Source organism: Solea senegalensis, linkage group LG12 (genome assembly GCF_019176455.1).
Source record: "Solea senegalensis isolate Sse05_10M linkage group LG12, IFAPA_SoseM_1, whole genome shotgun sequence".
NCBI classification, from domain to species: Eukaryota; Metazoa; Chordata; class Actinopteri; order Pleuronectiformes; family Soleidae; genus Solea; species Solea senegalensis.
The window spans coordinates 8,424,471-8,444,590 of record NC_058032.1 but is presented as its reverse complement, the minus strand read 5'-3'; the positions used below and the strand labels follow the sequence as shown (position 1 = coordinate 8,444,590).

The window sequence follows — 20,120 nt, the reverse complement described above, 5'->3', positions numbered from 1 at the left end:
CCTGAATATAATCGCTGCAGTCACAAAACACATTTTATATTAAAGGTGTCATGTTTATTTGCAGGAAAACAGATCAGAAAACAAAATCCATATGTACAATTAACTTAGTCTATTTGTGGACAAATTTGAGGATCACACATCAAAGACATCAGTGGGACAGAGAGAGGATGCCATCGTTTCAAATTCTGTGACTGCAGCCTAAAAGTGAGAGGGGGGAAGCAAAAAATATTGGTGCTCAGCAATCAGTATTCTTCAAAGTTTTCTAAATGTGGTCTAGAACCAATAAAGCTGCATAAACTTTTACTTAAATGAACAAGCAAAACAACTCAAAATATTTAAACATTATGGGAAGAACTCATGAAAGTAAAGAGTACAGGTTAAGATGTGGAAAATCTAATCCTGAGGATTGAAGGTTTAGGCTAAATATACGATAGAAATGTATTTTGTTTTATATTATCGGTCTCTTATAAATGATCTGCTGACTTTCAGTTTTCAGTCAGTGAATCAACTTGCAGCTAATGAGAAACACTGTTACACTAAATAACTGGTCCATAGTCTAGGACCCTGGCAAAAATCATTTATATGTATTTTGCAATCTTCAGTCTTTACCTTCCACTCATCAACAGCTGCAGAAATGCGGCTCTCAGTCTGAGCAATACTCTCCCTCCCAGCCTGAACCTTCTGGGCAAGTGCAGCATTCTCTGCTTGGATCTTTTTCAGCTCAAGTCGCATAAAAGCCTCCTGCTTTTGATAGTATGGCTTCAAGAAACTGCAAAAGTCCTCTTCTGGAACCCCACTGGGCCGCCTGATCAAACAAGTGAGATATACATTTAAAATGTTTTCTATTTTAATCATATTGCAGATATTAGCAGTACATAACTATACATAACACAAGTACTCAATTCATGAAATGAGAGAAGGGTGGAGAGAATCTCAGCATATGTACTGGTTATTGTTATAAATATCAGAACAAGTAAATGGAAATGGATGAATGTCAGAATTAAGATGTTCACAGACAGAAAACTGTCTAATGGGTAAATCAATTAGAATATGGGAGTGTTTTCTAATGGGAAGAGTTTTGATGCGGTTTACTAACCACGCAGGATCTGTATTGTTCTTTGCAGCACGCTCCAGTTTGTCCAGTTCTTTCAGTTTGACTTCTAAATGGCCTTCTTCAATCAATCTGCTGATGTCGTCCTTTACAAAACACACAGAGATATACATTCATGTAAAAAAAGTGACCAGAGCATACTGTGTGTATACATTAAACCAGTAAATCTTTCTATTGGATATTTTCAGTATGAGTGTGCAGTGCTCCACACCTGTATGGCCCTCCTCAACTCCTCTATGAACTGCTTGTGAATGATTTCCATCCTCTGAGGGTTCTTCTTGTAAAGTGGACGAAAGGTGCTGGCAAATCTGTTAAAACTGACGGCCAAAAATCATAAATTTAACTGACAAACTCACTTCACTTTTATTGTTCATTTTACAGAAGCATTTCTGTGCATTTAATGAAAACACAAGCTTCTTGAATATGAATATTTTCTGATTTATTTTGTATTTCTCCATATAACAAAGAAATCCATAAAACATAATCATTTTGGTTTGTGAACAAAACAGGACATTTGAGAACATCATCATTTCCAGGTTTGACAAACACCGATCAACATATTCTGACATTTTATGGACCAAACGAATACTGGATGAATCGAGAAAATGATCAACAGATTAATTGATTACAGAAATAATCGTTAGTTGCAGCCCTACTCAAATCACAATACTGACTAAGCATTCCCAACTAACTGAGCAAGGTCACCATATTCATAATATTATACTGTAAAATTCACTATAATACTTAAACAATATTAATGATAAATTGGGATTATTGCACTGAATAATAAATTATAAAAAATACAACTAAATATAAAAGGTCCCATCTGCAAATATAGCAGGATGCTTGCACAGGGAACAAAGGCGTTTATATCAAACTGTGGAAATCGGAAATTTGTCAAGTTGTTATTTGCATAAAAATGTCAAACATTGCTATTCCTTTTAGTCATTTTGACACATTTCATTTATTGCTACAGACATACAGATAGATAGATCCCGAGGGGAAATTGGGTCATCGTTGCAGGGGTACAAATAATCAAAAATACAATACAATTATGCTTGTTTTGTTTGGTTGGACAAACGGGAGTGTAGGTGGTGTCTCTCGTGTGAAATTAAACAATGGATTCTTGGAGAAAATAATGAGAGAATAAACTCACAGTACCTGGCATGTTGGATGAACTTCTCCAGGCTCTTCTGCATCACTTTGTCGAACAGCTTGAGTCTGTTAAACCGACCTCCTGTCTCCTCTGTCGTCTGCTTACAAACCGATTCAGTGTTTGGCAACTGCGAGGACATTTCTCCCGTGGCTTCATCGGTGTTTTGTTTCTCAACTGAGTCTCTGAGACACTTGTTGTCTACAGTTGCTTCTTGAACTGTTACTTCGCTCCCCTCCATTTTCTAGTCTCCTCTGTTTACGTTTTACAGGACCCGCCAAATAGACTCCTTCTTCTTCTGTACTGGTAAACGGCATCTAATGTATTTAGTGCCTTATTACTGCCACCTGCTGGTGGTAGCTAACTATTACACTAAAGTCCAATGCATCTAACATTTTCAATGGGCCCTATGCAGCCATTTTTACACGTTTTAACTCGAAAAGCACAGGTGTTAGTGACCACAATGTTCAGTTCATGTACATAAGTTGAACAATAAAGTTAGATGAAGAGGGAAAAACAACAAATGGGCTCGGAGAAAGATGCAACGGAGAACAAAATGACAAAGGCAGCCCTCTATTATATATATGTTGACTTACATGTGTCCATCCCTTTATAAAGCACAGTCAGTGATTCCCAACTGTAGTGTTTTCTTTTTCATTATTATTAATCGTGAATGCTGAGCCAGAGCCTCCAATCATTTCTGCCATTTTTGGTTGCTATCTTCTACAGCAAAAATTCAAACATTTGTCTCTTTCTTGCTATAAATTCTTTGTTGTTATTTTATTATATAACAGCAATTTACACATATTAGGTTAAAATAAGATGTCAAATTCAATAAGTCAGACACTCTCACTCTCTCTCACACACACACACCAAAAACAGACATCTGTTTAAAGTTATTGATAGAATACGATATGACAAAAACAAAACAAAATAAACACTAACGTGACCCAGCTTTAGTAATACTGTATGTCTATGGCTTATGATTGATATTATTATTGTTGTGTCATACTCTGAGAACCTGCCCACTACAAGACCCCACTGTTTAGACATATAGACCACTAAGCCAGAGGAGAACATCAGTTACAAACAACATTCAACAACATAACAAGGACTTTGTGAGTTTTTTTCTCCAGGCCTTACACACATATGTAGCCAACTCATAAACAGTAAGGTGTTCTAAATTCATCAGGACAATACAGGAAAAAAAAGGGAGACTCATACTCAATTTCAAACTGATCTTTGTTAGGACAATTCCATATTGTATTTTTTGTTTAACTAAGTTCAAAGAACAATTGTTTTCCTCTGAAATTCCATCCTTTTTTTTCATGTTGTCTACCCTTTTTTTTTGCAAAATTGGATGGATAGTCTCTACTGTGAATGGCTCAGTCTCAGTACATAACAAGTAAATTCTATAATTCAAGTAGCATTATATTATATTACTTCATGGGGCAAAATGTCTGTAATTTCCGGCAGGTTGTAATTCTGCCCAAACGACTGTCTATGTGAACTGTGGGCAAGTTTCTTTTTCCTGTTGCGCATGCGCAGTCGGCGCTGAGCGTGTGCGCTGAGTTTCTTCAGCTGTCCTGTCATTTATCCTGAAAGTCTGTCCTCTCCCTGCTAACATGGGTCTCATCACGGGACTCTGCACCTTCTTCTACCACTTACCTCAGATTTACAAATGGCTGCTGAAGCCCTACTACATCGCGTCGTTCCTCATGACCGTCGCCTTCCTGTTGGTGCGGAAGGCTCCCGGTCTGTGCGAACACCTGGCGACCGAGCGCGAGGACGGAAACTCCTGCGACTTCGACTGGGTGAGCACGCGCTGCTGCAGCTGCTGCTAAATATGGTGGACTGCTGATTCACTCAGAGTTGCCTCACGTCATGTGCTTTTGTTTTATAGAGAGAAGTGGAGATTCTCATGTTCCTCAGTGCAATAGTGATGATGAAGAACAGGAGAGCCAGTAAGTTACAACAATAGCATGTGCTCCTGTTTCTAGAGAGAGAGCGAAAGACAATTACTGCAACTAAATCTGAACTAAGACTTCACAGACTCACTCACACACACACACACACACACACACAACTATTAACAACATATATACAGGTTACTACCAGCACACTGCCCATCAAAAGTTTAATAAAACTAATAATTTATAGCAGGAGGGTGCCCTGTCTTGTTATTGTGCAAGCAGAATAGAATCAAAGAATAAAGTCTAGTATAGGAATACACTTGTACATGTACAGTAACAACACCTACAACTCTAAATACTGACTCTGGATCAGTATCTGAATATAAAATCTGCAATAAAAACGAAACAATGTCTTTCTTGGACAATAACCTACATCTGAAAACATGCCCTTTACTTTCTCAGTTATACTGCCCCCACAGACCAACACTCACTCTGATAGTAAAGTAAATATAATCTAAAGGACACTCAAAGGCCTCAGAGAACGTTTTACGTTTAGACTTGAATATGTGATCACCTGTGCTTTTTCAAAAAAAGTTATTGCTATTTAATTAAGTAATCAGTGCACATAATTTCATACCACAAGGAAACATGCCATCACTGTATCTAAATGCTGATTCAATAATCAACAAAAACCCCACACAGAGTCTAAAAAACATTCTGCAAATTAATTTCCATCAAGAGAATACACTTTGTTTATGTTTAAATCAAGTGACGTCACAAAAGGGTAAGTGTTTGTTTTCACTACACACAGTGCCATTCATCGTCACAGTTTGTCTAAACGATCATACTGAGCCCGTCGGGCAGGTGACCACGCACACGAAGAAATGTTTATGTCAAGATCTTTATCCAGAAATGTTTGCAGTCAACAGCTTGACATCATTTAACAGAGAGAACACAATAGTGTTTTACAGTTACTAATGTGTTGGTGTTTGAATCCTCAAGAGTCCTTGCACACATTCAGGAATCCTTTTGCTTTGTTGTGTAAACAGGCAGTGTACTCCAGCCCTCCTGTGACCTTGTGTCAACAGGCTGAAGGTTAATTCTTCTGTCTTTTTTCCTTTCCTTCCACAGTCACACTGGAGCAGCACATAGGCAACTTGTTTCTGTTCAGTAAAGTGGCCAACGTCATCCTCTTCTTCAGACTGGACATTCGGCTCGGCATCCTTTACCTCGTACTGTGTCTCGGTCAGTGACCTTTGTTAACCTTTGTTAACCTTTGTTAACATGTTCTACCTCGCCTCATGATATGTGCGGGCACTTACAAGCGTATATCAGCGTATTACCACATAGTGTAATAGTTATAGACATTGTATCACAGGTACAGTTCCTATAACTATGAACAAAGAACATTTTATTTCTTTAAAACTAGGGCTGTAACTCATAAATAAATCCGTCAATTATTTTCTGAATGAATCATTAATGATTCACAGACTAAAAACATTCCAGTTCTTTGTCATAGAGAAGCAAAAGAAACCATTTAAAAGGTCCAGTGTGTAACATTTAAGCCACACAAGAGCATTTTCAAATCTGACTTGTGTGGGGACTGAACATGGGAGACACAACAAACGTTGTAACCTATTTTCAGTGTTTTAATCCAGACAAAGCACAGACTAGACTAGATCCAGTCAAGACGCAGGACCACACACTTGGCCTCTAATCAAAGGATTTCAGGGATTTGAGATCTCACTAAAACTCACATGGGGCCTTCAGAATATGAACAGACATGGATGCGCACTGTCGGCATTGTCAGTTAATAGCTTATATGATATAAGCTATTCTGATATAAGTTATATCAGAAAGAATGTGGTACGTCCAATGACTTTAAAATCACGCCTGTTTAACCACTGACGCTACAGGATAATTTCGCCAAATAATGTTCCGATCAGCCTGAAATCAGAAGACACATACAATTGTCAGAAGGGCCAGAACAGGACTAAAATCTGGCCAATTATACTCTGATTTTAGCCAGAAATTTAAAATACTAAGACATATGTTTGTATAAATGTAAAATCAATTCAAACTACATGTCACTTATTGTTACACACTTGACCTTTTAAGAAACTAAAATCAGAGAACTTGTTTTTATTAAAAAAACAAACACTTAAACTGATCAATTTATCGTCATTTGATCAATGAAGTAGTTAATTACTGATCAATTATCTGTTGCAGCCCAACCTCAGTATATTTATTGTACAACATTCAGTGCAGGAAACCCTCAGATACTACAGAGGAACTTATGATGGTTCTGTGGATTTGTCTGTAGTTTGTTAGAATTTCATGACATGAGAAAAACCTGGGGGAAAATAATAAATTTAACTAAATTCAGCAAAATGCGACCGCTGTTATGTCATGTTGTCATGTTATTGACTTTGACTCTAATTATAGAAGTGAGTGTATAATTATGTATCTCATATGAGTCTGTTTTTTTGGTTACCAGCATTTGTCATGACCTGTAAGCCGCCTCTGTACATGGGCCCCGAGTACATCAAGTACTTCAGTGACAGCACCATCGATGTGAGTGTTACACCACAGACTTTGTGTAACTGCAGTTGCTAGTAAATCCTTTATGGTGTGAGATCTTCAGGTTTACAATTAAACAGTTCATGTTCTAGGGAGGACTGCTATTCTCGTGTTTAGTTTGCATGTTGGAAAGTGTCCATGAAACACAGACTTAATTGTTTAGGTGTGGGGAATAGTTACTTTGATAAGGTATTTCTGGCTATATCTGTTATCTAGCTTAGATTCTTTTCTTCTTTTTAAAGGAATGTAAAAGTCGATAGACTTTGTGACAAATGGTTTGTTTTATTGCTGCTTGTGTACTTTTATCTGTTGCCTCTGACCTATGACTTGCCGGTGTGTATGTTGTGTTTCTGTATGGACTGGTGTATCTGCAACTGAACAGCCCTTCTTGGGAAGGAAAGTTGTCTCAATCTGAATTGAATTAACGTTTGCCCCAGGGCTGAAGGGAAAGTAGGTGTGAATGATGACCTGTGTAAACTGCTCTAATCTACTTTTGTATTAATGAGTCATTAGGAGGAGCTGCAGCGGGACAGTCGTGTCACCTGGATCGTTGAATTCTATGCCAACTGGTCCTCGGACTGCCAGTCCTTTGCTCCAGTTTTCGCCGACCTATCTCTCAAGTGAGAAGTCTCCTCAACTTTACTCTTTGGTTTCTCACACCGATGTAATATTTAAAAATGAGTACCTTACTGAAGAATCTGAGGTTTACTATGTCAAGTTTAGACATGATTAGTTGAGCTCTGTTCAAATAGGAGCCATGCTAATCTTCTGTTTTCAGATTCGAATCCAAAAAAGTTCTGTTCTTCAGGATAAACCTGTTGAATGTTTGTTAAAGACTTGAGTTCAAATGTCTTGTGTGTCTCTCTCTTGCACCTCCAGGTACAACTGTGCTGGACTCAGGTTTGGGAAAGTAGATATTGGACGTTATGGAGAGGTTTCACAGAGGTGAGCTGCAGTCTTTTGTTTTTACCCTTCCCACAATGTCCTTACTTTGACAGATTCTTAGAGCACAGGTATTGACAGCATCATTACTCATTTCTGAACAGATACAGGGTTAGTACTTCCCCTCTGTCCAAGCAGCTACCCTCACTCGTGCTTTTTCAAGGAGGCAAGGAAATTATGAGACGTCCTATGGTGGATAGCAAAGGGAGAGCAGTATCTTGGACCTTCAACGAGGTGCATCCCTTTGTAACAAACACATGACATACTATGTAGGTGTTGGTAACCGAGTCAAGCTAATGAAGCCTTTTCATCCCCAGGAAAACATCATCAGAGAGTTTAACCTCAACGAGCTCTTCCAGAAATCCAAGAAACTGAACAAAGGTCATGGTTTGAAGGGAGAGGAGCAGACAAGCTCTCAGCCAGAGGATGGCAGCAACGAGCTACACAATGATGCTCCAGAGCAGCCCATAGAGAGCAAGAAAGACCAGTGAGGAGTACAAATGCATGAAGTCTTTCCCTTCTCTTCCAACATCACTATGCCTTTTTATTGCCAACATTTAATGTGCTATGGAATGAAGAGGAAAAAACAGTTCACCACTGCAAGATGTCATCCCACTGACAACTGTTTACTGAGGCAAATACCTAAGTAACAGAGCACACTTCACTCGTCTGTCTGGGAATGATGCAGATGACATGGCAGTGTGGTTTGAACAGTCACGCTAAAGTGTTACCGACCTTAATTTATTTGAGATTTCTTTTTGTAAAGATTGTTTTGCTACTTTCAATATCACTGTGTGTGTAAACTCGCTCTGCTTGTATTTCCAAACAGTGTTTACTGATGTCTCATGTTCAAAAAAAGTGAAACAAATACAAAAAACTGCAGTTAAGATTCATGATGTGCTTGGTTTTTCATCAGATTGACCATTTATTCCGAGAAGACTTTTAGAAATTATTGATAAGGCCATTTTTAGAAATGTCTTTAATGTACTCATTAGATATTGGTGAAACTCCTTCCATTCATCACAGCCCACAGTAGGGATATTTCATCTCGCACAGAAGTATACTTACTTTTCTCACATGGCTTCAAATTGTTCAATGGTCACCATATTTGACCAGAGAAGGAAGAAAGTAACACTGTTCTCTTTATCTCTGTACGATGGCTGCTGGTGCCATTACACCACCCACACATGGACCAGGTAGACATTTGACAATATTCTCACGGGTATGCACACTAGTGAAGCATTCAGCACCACAAACCAAAAATCACATGCACGCTGTAGACAAAGCCTTGGGGAGGGAACAGGGGCTGAAAATGAATAAAGGTACAAAGCCAGATTTGGCCTGCTGCAGACACTGCTGTGGGCCTGGATAGAAAATAAAATTAAACACCTTTGAGTGCAATGCCTCATCCTGGAGGACAAGCTCACATGAGGGTAAAAAATATTTGTACCTTTAGGAAAAAAAAGCTCTCAAAATTAACAAGTTGGCCCGTCCTCAGAAGATTGTATATAAAATATATATATATATATAATTGTTTCTCTATGAATGGTCTCAAGGCAAATAAAACAATTGCCAGTCACTCCTCGAAACTTTTCAGTGGCATATTGCATTTACAATTTCATTCATAAACTTTTTTTCAGGAAAAAAAGACCAAACTGATGAGGACAGGTTTGAAACTATGTCCAGAACTATATGGTTGTTTTGTCTGGTGAAATAAATAAGCCCTTCCCACGCTGCCTCTATTTGGCTGACCGTCTTTTAAAGGTTCTGCTTGTGTCTCTACTGACAGACAGAGGATCACAGAAAAAAAACAAACACCAAATAAACATGAAATGTTCTTAAAGCTACAAACTGATTTTGCATAATGACTCTAGCATCAACATTACAAGTTTACATTCCACAAAGATACTTGTGCTGGAATCATGATTCGGAAATTTCTTTGTGGTCTTTTTTTTTTTTTTTAAATCAGCTCAATAATTTGCCACATCGGCGGTCAACACAGGGTCATCCATCTCTTTGGACAATGAAAGTTCCAGCAAGAGCTCATGATTGGCTGATGCAGCCATCAAATATAGACAGTCAACTGATCTAAAATTACTTTCATGAATAATTACACACAGTACATCTGCCACCGTCGTCAATAGCTGACAATCTGACCCAATAATAATCTGTAAGATTTTATACATGTATATAAAACAATATTTTTAAAAAGATTTATAAAACTAAATGATACTGTGTTTATAGGTTGGACTCTTTTCTCCATGACACTCCCATCAACAGGCTGTGTGGTCCGTCCAGACAGTGGAAAAGGCGTTTCACTTGGTTCAATGGTCCTTAATCCTCCCACTTTAATTTGATATCCACTGGATAAAGGCCATCCTTTCTTTAAGTGGAAGAGACTACAGTCAGTACTTTGTACTGTTCTAATGTACCAAAGTAAAACAGAAAAATCAGTGAACAGCTGTGTGACAAATCTGTACACAGCTGTGATGATGCAGTCACATCAGTCTATGGCTCACAAAGTGGCTGAAAGGAGACAAAATGATTCTGGTAAAAAGTGTCCACTGTCCATTTCCTCTTTGTTCAAATTTGAAAGGTCGGCAAAGGCGAAGAGCCATTGGCGTCACAAAGACAACAAATTGAGGATCAAACGCTCCTTTAGCCCGTTACAGCGGGAAAATTGTAATTTTTCAGAAGCCCACGTTTGTGGAGGAAGTCCAGCTCAATGAAGAGGCAAGTGGAAGTAGTCCAGTAACTCCCCCCCCCCGTGATAGGTCATGGAGGAAGCCCGTCACTCAAACCGATATCTCATAAGTGGTCCCTCCGACTCCAGTCACCTTCTTCACCCCGCCCCCTGGTTTGGATGTGGCCGAGAGTGGGCGAGAGGTGAATCTGATTGGACAGCCATCAGGAAGGGAAGGGGAGGAGTGTGTGGGAGGAGGCAGGTCGGTGTGAGGACAGAAGGAAAAAAGGGATGTGGAGGTGAGTGGTTCTATTCAAAAAATTGAAAAAACAAAACAAGCAGAAACAACAAAAACATTTGTCTACTCATGATCTTCTAAGGCATCTGGTAACGGCAACGAGGACAGAAATACACAGCAGAGTGGTCAGGCATGCATTCACCGAGCTAAACACAGACTAGCATGCTTCTAACACTGATCCATACGTACAGCACCTGCACCAAAAACCAAAAAAACTTCCATTCACAAATTCAACAAGCAAAGACTGGCTGTTAACTGTGGAAGAGGAAGAGGAAAAGGAAAACTCACACAAATCAGGGAGGTAGAGGAGGGCTGACACAAACGAGGGAGGAAGAAGAAAAGGATTAGGAGGAAAAGGAGCAGGAAGAGCAGCCGGCTAAAGGATCTGGTGACGGATCACTACTCACTGTGGAGCCTGTTGCCCTCCTCCGGCTCCTCCCCCTCCCAGCACAGTGCCTCCTCCTGCAGGTCGAGGTTTGTGCTGATGCCCTGCCTCTACAGTGTAAGTCTGAGACTTGCCCAGAGAGAGGCCGCGAGGTGGAGGAGAGAGAGGGGATTCTTGTGAACGAGCCCCAGGGGATGAGGATGAGGAGGAAGGGTTACGAAGGCCTCGGGCAGAGTTTTCTTGGTTATGCAGGAGCAGGTGCTGGGTCTCAGGAGGCCCAACGAAGGAAGGAGGGGGAGGGCTGATGGCACGCAGGTAGGCCCTGTGAGGGGAGGAGAAAGTGGCAGAGCCCTGGAGTAGCTGCCCCTCCCTCTGCTGGGCGATCTGAGCTGAGAGGAAGGGCGACATGTAGCCCTGCAGCGGGGTACTGGGCAACACCACCTCATGGCGGTCTGTTATAGGTGCCGAGGGAAATGGAGCATACGGCTTCTGCGGTGACAGCTCATGGGCGGCTGACTCAAACTCTGGGCTATCGGATGGTGTCAGTAGGCTGTCATAAGACAGGCTGCCATTCCGAGGTGTTTGATTGGCCAGGCTTTTGTAGCTGGTGTCTGTAGTGCCTTCTGATTGGAGCGTGGACAGAGGGTTATGAGCTGGGTGCGCTGAGCGCAGGCTGGAGGACCGCGAGCCACCAGTGGACAGAACGAGTGAGGATGGGTAGGAGGTGTAGGAGCGGCCAGTCAGGGAGTAACCCGACATGCCTGCCGACACCCCCCCAGCAGGCCCGACAGGGCCTCCGGGGCCCTCACCCCTCTCCCCTCCCCCTCTGCGCGCACCTATACCTCCCCCCACCATCGTGACCCCATCTAGGCTGCTTGGCTCTGAGCGATAGCTAGGTTGGCGGCTGGATTGGAGGATAGAGGGAGATGGAGAGTCAAGACTCTCTCCACGAATCATCTGAGGAGAGAAGAGAGGAGGAGAAACAGACAAAAGGCAGAGAGGGGTAGCGGGGGAAAGAAAAAGAGTGATGGACGAGAGAAGAGAGGTGAACAACACCAGCTCAGAGAAAGCCCAAAAACATGTTTGGTGACATTTTATTTTCAGTCTCTGGGAATAGCATTTATAAGCAGTATAAATGTTTCAGCACTGAACACATTACACTCAGTTTTATGCAACTGTAAGGAGATTTTTGGGAAAGTTAACGTATTATGTAATTATGTAAGCACATTTATAGGGTGCCCAGTGTCCACTAGAGTAGTTACAAATGCAGAATCACACTTAATAGCCACTTTATTTGGTACACCTGTTCTGCTGCCAATCACATGGGAGCAACTCATGTAGAAATGGTCAAGACAAACTGATGAAACTGAGCACCACAATGGGAAAGAATGGTGGTTTTATTAACTCTGAATGTGGCATGGTTGTTGGTATCAAATGGCTGGTCCAGCTATTCCAGAATCTGGTGATCGACTGGGATTTTCTCACACAACCATCCCAAAAGCAGATAACCAATAGTAGCAGGAGTCACCTCCTGACACCATTTTAGGTTTTCCAAATAAAGTGACCATGAGGGCATATTTTTCATTTCAACTGACTGCTTACAAATGCTAAATATAGGATATAACTTAAAGCATTACTCACTCCTTCTCACAAGGTCTATCAAGAAAAAAAGGGGGTGGGGTATGGGGGGTGTGGGGTGGAGGATATGATGCTTGACCAGTGCTCTACTCCATCATCACACTGTTGGATTGTAAACACTGACTGGCTTGAACAAGCACTGACACTGCATATCAAAGACTGTATCAACAGATAAATGGAAATATGGATACATACGGTACATGAACTAAACATTCCAGTCAATGCAATCTCAGGGGAAAGGAGAGTTCCACTCAAACACAGAAACAACCAAAGGGATACATACACAGATGACACTAGCTGAAACTTACTGATCGACTGATGGCCACTGAATGTTCAATTTTAAGTAAAAACAAAAACAGGGGCATGATATTAACCACAAAAGGAAATTAGGGGAGGGCATTTCAGTCACCAGATCATCTGTTACACTAATATATGGAATAGTGTTTGTTCTGTACTTGTGTGCATGCAGTAAGGATTAGCACAAGATGGTGTAGATGGAAATTGTGTATATTTAAAAACAATACACAGAGATTTACATGTGTTTTTGTTTCCATTCAGGTAAACATGCTTAGCTTCACCATCAGATCCATTGTTCCTTTTGATTAATAGCCAGTACCTACATAATGTTGTGTTTGTTAAAAACTTCAGGACTGTGTAGGTGTACATTAACAAGTACCTTGCTGGGGTGTGTGAGCGCAGTGTGGTTCCTTCCTGGGCTGTTGTAGGCTGGTCTGTACTTATACATTGATGGTGTAGGTGGAGCTTCAGTCAACAAACTGCTCTCTAAGAAACCAAAAGTGACAAATGATTTCTTTGAAAAAAAAACCACAATCTGTTCAAACAAGTGGGAAACACTTCAAGTTCCTGGGCTGTACTTGATGTTAACACACATATGCTGACATGTCAGGTGAGCTATAACTACTTAGGTTAATTTACTAATGGGTGTGCAAGTATGTCTCACCCTCTGTGTCAGCACGAGGCAGGCCAGCATAACGCAGTTCTGGCTTTGGAGGAGGTGGAGGCTCTGCATCAGCTGACTGGCTCTCCATCTGATCTAGACTGCTCTTGGACTGGAAAAGACACAGATACAGTAAGTAATGAAAAGTCATTCCAATCAATAAACAGAAAGTGCTCGAAAAGCAAATGCTGCTGACAACACTTAAAACACCACCCATTAAAAACATACCAAAAAATATTCCATTGATATCGGGCAGTTTTTGAGTAATTCAGCTTACAGACAAACAGAAAGCATAACATCCTTAGCAGAGGTATAAAAACAACTTTAATGATTTGTTTTGAATGGATGAATAGCTATATCGCCTGTTGTTCCACAGTTAAACTCACAATTGCTGTATCAGAGGATGGAAAGTTTACTACCATAAATAGTCACAATGGGTTTCAAAAACTCATTCACTCATTCACAAAATCTTTTCAATCTCGATGTCAGTCAACATGCTGCAGTGAAATGAATAGATAATTAACTATGCATAGCTCATATATCCATTCATCAGCATGTACACTATATTGGACGATATTTATTGTTTCTGTGGGATTAAATTCTACTCACCCTGGCACTGTGTCGGTCATTCTGGATGCCATTGTCCAGGATCTTGGCTTCAAGTTGGGCCTCAGTGAGAGGCGGTCTAAGAAATGGCGTCTGTATTTCCACTGATTGAGGGCTCCGCCACCTGCCCACGTACCTGTGAGGAAGGCATACACAAGATGCATAAAAAAATGTCATTCTACATGTATGAACCTACAATACATGGCCTATGATAATGAAAGCTTTTACTGATTAATTCCATTAACTGAACAGACGATGTGGGAGAGAGCAGAGGAAAGAAAAAGGACAATTTTTGAGAGTGTTACAGAAGAATTAAAGAGGAAGCCTGACCTAGGGGCCTGGGAGCTGCAGAGCACATAAGAAATATTCCTCAGGCAACCATTGGTGAAAGGGTTAACGCCACCCCGAAACTTTCCTGTCACCTACAGTGAGAGGGAGAGAAAATCATCACATGACAAAGGCATAAATCATAATAAACCACCTGACAGGCATCAGTGCTACAGGATGTGATAAATGCAACCAGCTCTTGAACATGTACCTGTTCATTTGTGGTCCTGCCGCGAGCAACAAGCACTATGTGGAACCCAGTCAGGCCAGCGACTGGGACAAAAAACAGACCAGCCACACACATTACAGCCATACTGAACAGAGAGTCAAGGAGATTACAACAAATCAGAGTTCCATTAAGGGTGTTTTTTATGGCAGCAGAGTGCCAAGTGAAGGATACGTAACCGCAGCATGTGGCGTATCCAGCTGCTGACGGTGGTGTAAAACAAATACCAAACCAAATCCAAATACGTTAATGATGTGGGTGGTAAGCGATAGCAGGAAAAGGAAGAAATAGCGATAATTCCTTCGACCAATGCAGTTGTTCACCCAAGGACAGTGGTGGTCAAAATCCTGAGAAAACAACGGGTCAAATGACACAAGGGTGGAGGCTCTACTAAATATGTAACAGAGAGGAACATTGTGATTAGCAAACAAAATGAAAAATAAATTTCCTTTAACCTTTACCTTAACCCTACAGTGTGTATACATTAAGAAGTAATTCCCACTGACACATCTTATTTACATGCAATTGTGAAATAAATTGTATGTGTGAGTACCTCCACACAGTTGTCACAGACTGAGCAGTGAGAGCACCGTGGCGGGCGATAGAAGCGGCAGGTTGAACACCACTTCATGCGCACCTGGATGCCTTTGATCTCCACTGTCTTATAGAGCGGAGCGCGAAAATCGTCCTCTTTATCCTCGTCCTCTTCCGCTACAGAAAACAGACATACACACTGAGTCCATATCCACATAACTATGTTCCTATGTTAATTCTCGTGTATGATGACCAATATTTTGCCTATTTGAATGACTCTTCATGACTTCAAGTGTCCGTGTGTGTTTACCTCTGGGAAATACTCCTGGGTCCATGAAAGTAGCCATGTAAAAGTTGGCGAGGGTGAAGAGGAAGATCACAGCAATGTAGATGGGAATGACAGAGGAGAAATACTCAGACAACCATGGGCACCTGGATGACGAGAAAAGTGACAGAGACACAAAAACGTTTGACATATTATTGCCTCAGTCTATTTATATTGCAGTGAGTCAAGAGTGCAAACTCACACTCAAATCAAGACACAGATGATAAAAAGAGTAAGTAAACATTATGCATCATCAACACAACTGTTAATAAGGCTAAACCTTAAACAGCTCCAGTGCAGATGGAAATAGTGCAAATAGAGGACTAGTAGTAAAAGAACTATGTGCAATAGTTGCAGTTCAGAGGGTGTATCTGCTCAGTAAACGTTCCTTATTTGAATATAGATTAAGCAAACAACAAAAATCAACATAACACCTTCAGATGAAACAGATATACAGCAATATTCATTCACACCTTTAGCAAACGCAAATATTTATAAACATTTCTAAATGACACAACTGTGCTTAAATATGTGATGACTTGGTGGCCTGTATGCATCGTGTGTGTTTGCATATAAGAGAAAGAGACGAACGAAGACACTCACGTGAAGCAGAAGAACAGGGTGGTGGATCCAACAAGAAAAGTGGTGGCTGCAGACACTGGAACATATCGGCTTGGTCGTATTGAACGGGGAGGAGTAGAAGCGGGACCACCCACTCCTCCCCCAATCCCCCCACCGCTGAAGCCCGGCATCAGACACAGAGACAGAGGGGAGGAAGAGAGAGAGAGGTAGATATCTACCGCCTACCTCCTGTTAAGTGTGCTTTACAGGTCACAATGGCAAATATGGCGTTTGTTTGGGAGGAAGGGCCATGACCACACACTGGATAGGAAAACGAACACTATGCAAAGCAGCAACTCACTAGATACTAATCTCCTAGCACTAATATAATTACTCAAAAACAATCTTTTTATTTTTTAAGTAATATACTCCTCTAGTTGCATGTGTGTAGATTTTTGTAAATGTGTGTGCATGATATTATAAGAAGCATAAAAAAGTAAAACTATATAAAGCAATGTGATACAAAAATATGTGTCAATTATAAATATTGTTTTGTATGGCTTAGATGTAACTGTATTTGGTGCAAAAATATAAATAAATCTATTCTTAAGATGCTCTGTGGCACCAGTGCAACCCAAACACTGTTGTGCATATACAATTGCAACTAAAATTGGCGCAATCTAGGTTTCTCTCCAATCCAATGTTGTGTGCTTAATTTGAATTGAATTGAATTAATGCTCATCACTATGCTAGTGTTTTAATAATGCACACAGAAAATAAGGAACATGAAGAGAAAACACCCAGAAATCAAAGAGGTAGTAGGTGGATAGCCAGCAGGCTGAGAGCAGAAGCATGTGGAGGAACACAGGCAGAGAATAGAGCTGAGCAGCTGTTGATGACTTCTGTGATTGTCCCGAGGGGGTGGGGGGTGCTTATTCAGGCACTGGGTAGGTGGAAGAAACTGGGGATTACAGCAGGGGGAAGAACGCCAGCATTTTAAACTTCGACGGACGGGGAAAAAACACGAAAACAAATTATTGTTCAAACCAGTTGAGTATAGTGGCTTGATAGCAACCAAAAGTCCAGCTGGAATTTATTTAAAAAGGCTGCTATAAACAACCAAAAGTTTTCATTATGTCTAGCCTTGCCTTTAAAAGAAAAATAAACCAAAGCAGAGTCCCCTGGATCTCTTGACACCCCCTGCCTTCAGTCTTTGTGCCAGTATGGGGACAAAATCAACTCATTCCAAAAAGATGCTCTGTGTACGTCACAGAGGAGTCACTGCACTTGGGGGAGGCTACATGTAGAGACCTTTGAAGCCTCCAAATTCTCTGCAGACAGACTTCCTTGCCCATTTTGCATCTCTTAAATAAAGCCATGTGCAGATATGAAGTTAGGTTGTCAGATCCATTTAATCCTTTGCTTTGTCCAATTGTCTTCTCTCATTCATGGGCTCTGTGAGCTGTTGGGTGTCCCTTTAAAAAGACAAAAAGAATCTGTCAGTTGTGACTAAAACACAAGTGGATTGCAAATAATTACAGCTGAAATGATTACTTCACTGGACTAAATGGCAGCTACTTTAATGGGATAGTTCAGTTAGTCGGAAGTAGGGGTGCGTACGGTGCCAAGTCAGAGTGTTGCATAGAGTTGACAGCGTTCAGCACACTGTCTGTTAGGAAAGGGAGACCAGAGAGCTGCCACACGATTTCCACATTGTTAAGATTCATGGTTCTCAAACTGTGGTACATGTACCACCAGTGGTATGCAAGTTTCCTCTGATAGTTCTTGGAGGATAATGCTGTTCTACTGTATATACCAGGGCATGTGATTACAGTGGAGCTGAGGAATTTTGACTGGAGTGCATCAAAAATGAAACAAATAACAATAACAATAACACATTAGAGTCACCTTGTCTCTCGCTCCATCTTAATCTATTTCTGCTATGCCAGTGTCTGAAGTATATGAGGAAGAGGGGGGTGATGAGAGAGCAAATGATCTTATTGGGAATAAATCTGCCTCCTATGAAAAGTTTGTAGCTGACTTTGTTCAGCCTATTTGAACAGTGGTGATAATGGTGTTACTTTGAGAATGAGGAAAGCAGAGAAAATGTTTTGTAGCCCTGTATGAGGGCCCGAATTATGCATTCAGGAATATGTTGAGAGAATATTATGCCAACGAAAAGGACTGTATGAAAAATAAATAAACAAATATTATTGATCTTTTTAAGACAACATGTTTCTTTCTGATGTCCCTGTTTATATCAAAACAATGCATAAATCATGTTACAGTTCTCCCATCTCATCTCCAAACAGGCAGTGTGTAGAAGAACAAGTCTAAATAAAATCAACTTGAAATATCCCACTGTAATCTGCTCGTATAGATCGCCTGTACATACAATAATAATATGTGTAAAATTTCCATCTCGTACTCTGCCAGCTTCAACTATAAAGCAGAGGTTGTGGTTTAAATACACAACACTAGGTCAGACAAAGCAACATCTTACTCTGTCAAATATGTTGCGTTATTCTGTGTGACAGCGCATTAATCACCATTACTCATCAAGAAAGTTGTTCAAGAGTTGCTGTTGTTATATACACACATTTAACGGTCACCTTAATGCCCTACCCAGGTGGTCAAATGAACGGACTTCCCACAATTGGAATTTCAAAACCACGAAGACACCGATCAGGGCACCAAATTTCCATCTTTCCAGATGAAAAACTAGTCCGTGTAGTGTGGAGACGAAGGACTGAAAACGGAGTGACAGTGTAATCTGATAGTTCAGACACACCCCTCTCTATTCAGCAACCATCAGAATTAACAAATACTGAGCTGTGACCGAGCTCCAGTGTCAGTATGGATGTTGTTAATCATCTCATCTGCCACACAACAAATCCCCTCGACTGAAATGGATGTTAATCCTAAAATCTCCGTATCGTGTCCTGTCTCCGCGACAGTCTGTAGCTCGCCAACTACATCGATAAGTGGCCAGTCGAGCAAATGTGAGCGTTTCAGTGTGGATGACAACTCAGTGACACTTTTCCAGCTGATGTCTCGGGTTAAATTTGCAACATATGACTGACTATCACTTCATCTTTGAGCCATGGGATGGAACTGACTGGGCGTTAAATAGGCCATAGCTGAGCTGGGAATCAGTGAAGACAACAATACTATAACGCGAACCCTTTAACATTACACTTAACTTCTTCAAAAACCAATGAACACAATATTCGCTTATCACATTCAAGTTAACAATACCGCCATTTGCTAGCATACTTCACTTACTTGATAATCAGTTAGCTCTTACCAAGCCTCGAAAGTTTTTTTTGCAAAACCGCTCAGTCCTTAACCACAGCTAAGCGAGTTAGCTTGCAATACTTGTATACCGTGCTAGCTTTACACTCGCTTCTTCGAATAGCTCTCACTGACGAGATAACTACGGCTACTTTAAACTAAACCGTCACCACGAACAGCAGGTAACGCAGGCATCTAATGTCAAACATACGGGCTGTCTTGCCTGTGAGGTGTGGGTCGATAGGTCCTCCTTGAGTTAGCCGCTTGCTAGTAACCCCAGTTAGCTCGCTGGCTAGGCCGACATCGGAATCCCGGAACTGGTTCGCCGTTCCTCAACTGGTATGAGCAGCCAATCAGAGGGTGATGGGGTGTGGTCTGAACACCACGGATGGTGATTGGCTCTTTAAAAAGTAAACGTTGTGACGTACACGGCACATACTGTATATAAACTGTATACGTAAAGTACTCACAAGCCATGAATCGAAAATAAACAATGTATGTCCACAGTATATAAACAATAACTTTACATTCAGAAATACAACATATACTATTTTATATATAATATACTGTATAATTATATGAGTAG

General features: G+C 40.8%; 3 protein-coding genes across 6 annotated transcripts; 1 reads left to right on the top strand and 2 right to left on the bottom strand.

Annotated features, from left to right (window-relative positions):
- Window positions 1–32: 32 nt before the first annotated feature.
- On the bottom strand, window positions 33–3,857 carry si:dkey-6i22.5 (polyamine-modulated factor 1). The gene is made up of 5 exons (XM_044040544.1): window positions 2,273–3,857; window positions 1,323–1,428; window positions 1,097–1,197; window positions 610–805; window positions 33–198 (listed from the first exon to the last, which is right to left on the bottom strand). Exons 1-5 carry the CDS (start codon window positions 2,503–2,505, stop codon window positions 133–135), a joined length of 702 nt encoding a protein of 233 aa, XP_043896479.1. The 5' UTR covers window positions 2,506–3,857; the 3' UTR covers window positions 33–132.
- Window positions 3,810–8,586, top strand: tmx2a (thioredoxin-related transmembrane protein 2a). Its single transcript, XM_044040542.1, has 8 exons — window positions 3,810–4,078; window positions 4,168–4,228; window positions 5,309–5,422; window positions 6,675–6,751; window positions 7,271–7,377; window positions 7,637–7,702; window positions 7,804–7,933; window positions 8,017–8,586. The coding sequence occupies exons 1-8, from the start codon at window positions 3,890–3,892 to the stop codon at window positions 8,188–8,190; spliced, it is 918 nt and encodes a 305-aa protein (XP_043896477.1). The 5' UTR covers window positions 3,810–3,889; the 3' UTR covers window positions 8,191–8,586.
- Window positions 8,587–8,595: 9 nt separating this feature from the next.
- Window positions 8,596–19,856, bottom strand: zdhhc5b (zinc finger DHHC-type palmitoyltransferase 5b). 4 transcript variants are annotated; one of them, XM_044040540.1, is made up of 13 exons: window positions 19,746–19,856; window positions 16,283–17,715; window positions 15,665–15,786; window positions 15,374–15,531; window positions 14,995–15,167; window positions 14,806–14,908; window positions 14,598–14,689; window positions 14,271–14,403; window positions 13,665–13,773; window positions 13,380–13,486; window positions 11,088–12,022; window positions 10,969–10,992; window positions 10,536–10,591 (listed from the first exon to the last, which is right to left on the bottom strand). In XM_044040540.1, the coding sequence occupies exons 2-12, from the start codon at window positions 16,429–16,431 to the stop codon at window positions 10,974–10,976; spliced, it is 2,100 nt and encodes a 699-aa protein (XP_043896475.1). In that variant the 5' UTR covers window positions 16,432–17,715; window positions 19,746–19,856; the 3' UTR covers window positions 10,536–10,591; window positions 10,969–10,973. The 4 variants fall into 4 exon arrangements, with proteins under 4 accessions (XP_043896472.1, XP_043896473.1, XP_043896475.1 ...); XM_044040537.1 differs by lacking the exon at window positions 10,969–10,992 and having other exon boundaries at window positions 8,596–10,591; XM_044040538.1 differs by lacking the exons at window positions 10,969–10,992; window positions 19,746–19,856 and adding an exon at window positions 19,526–19,739 and having other exon boundaries at window positions 8,596–10,591.
- Between the last annotated feature and the right edge of the window lie 264 nt (window positions 19,857–20,120).

Bases quoted from the DNA above. Each gene is read 5' to 3' on its own strand.
- si:dkey-6i22.5 (XM_044040544.1), bottom strand. From the start codon at position 2,505: ATGGAGGGGAGCGAAGTAACAGTTCAAGAAGCAACTGTAGACAACAAG. The intron at 1,429-2,272 runs GTACTGTGAGTT...TTTGGCCGTCAG, and splicing joins AAGTTCATCCAACATGCCAG to TTTTAACAGATTTGCCAGCA. The intron at 1,198-1,322 runs GTGTGGAGCACT...TGTTTTGTAAAG, and splicing joins AGTTGAGGAGGGCCATACAG to GACGACATCAGCAGATTGAT.
- tmx2a (XM_044040542.1), top strand. From the start codon at position 3,890: ATGGGTCTCATCACGGGACTCTGCACCTTCTTCTACCACTTACCTCAG. The intron at 7,378-7,636 runs GTGAGAAGTCTC...TTGCACCTCCAG, and splicing joins TTCGCCGACCTATCTCTCAA to GTACAACTGTGCTGGACTCA. The intron at 7,703-7,803 runs GTGAGCTGCAGT...ATTTCTGAACAG, and splicing joins TATGGAGAGGTTTCACAGAG to ATACAGGGTTAGTACTTCCC.
- zdhhc5b (XM_044040537.1), bottom strand. From the start codon at position 16,431: ATGCCGGGCTTCAGCGGTGGGGGGATTGGGGGAGGAGTGGGTGGTCCC. The intron at 15,532-15,664 runs GTAAACACACAC...TGTTTTCTGTAG, and splicing joins CCCAGGAGTATTTCCCAGAG to CGGAAGAGGACGAGGATAAA. The intron at 14,690-14,805 runs GTACATGTTCAA...CTCTCACTGTAG, and splicing joins GCAGGACCACAAATGAACAG to GTGACAGGAAAGTTTCGGGG.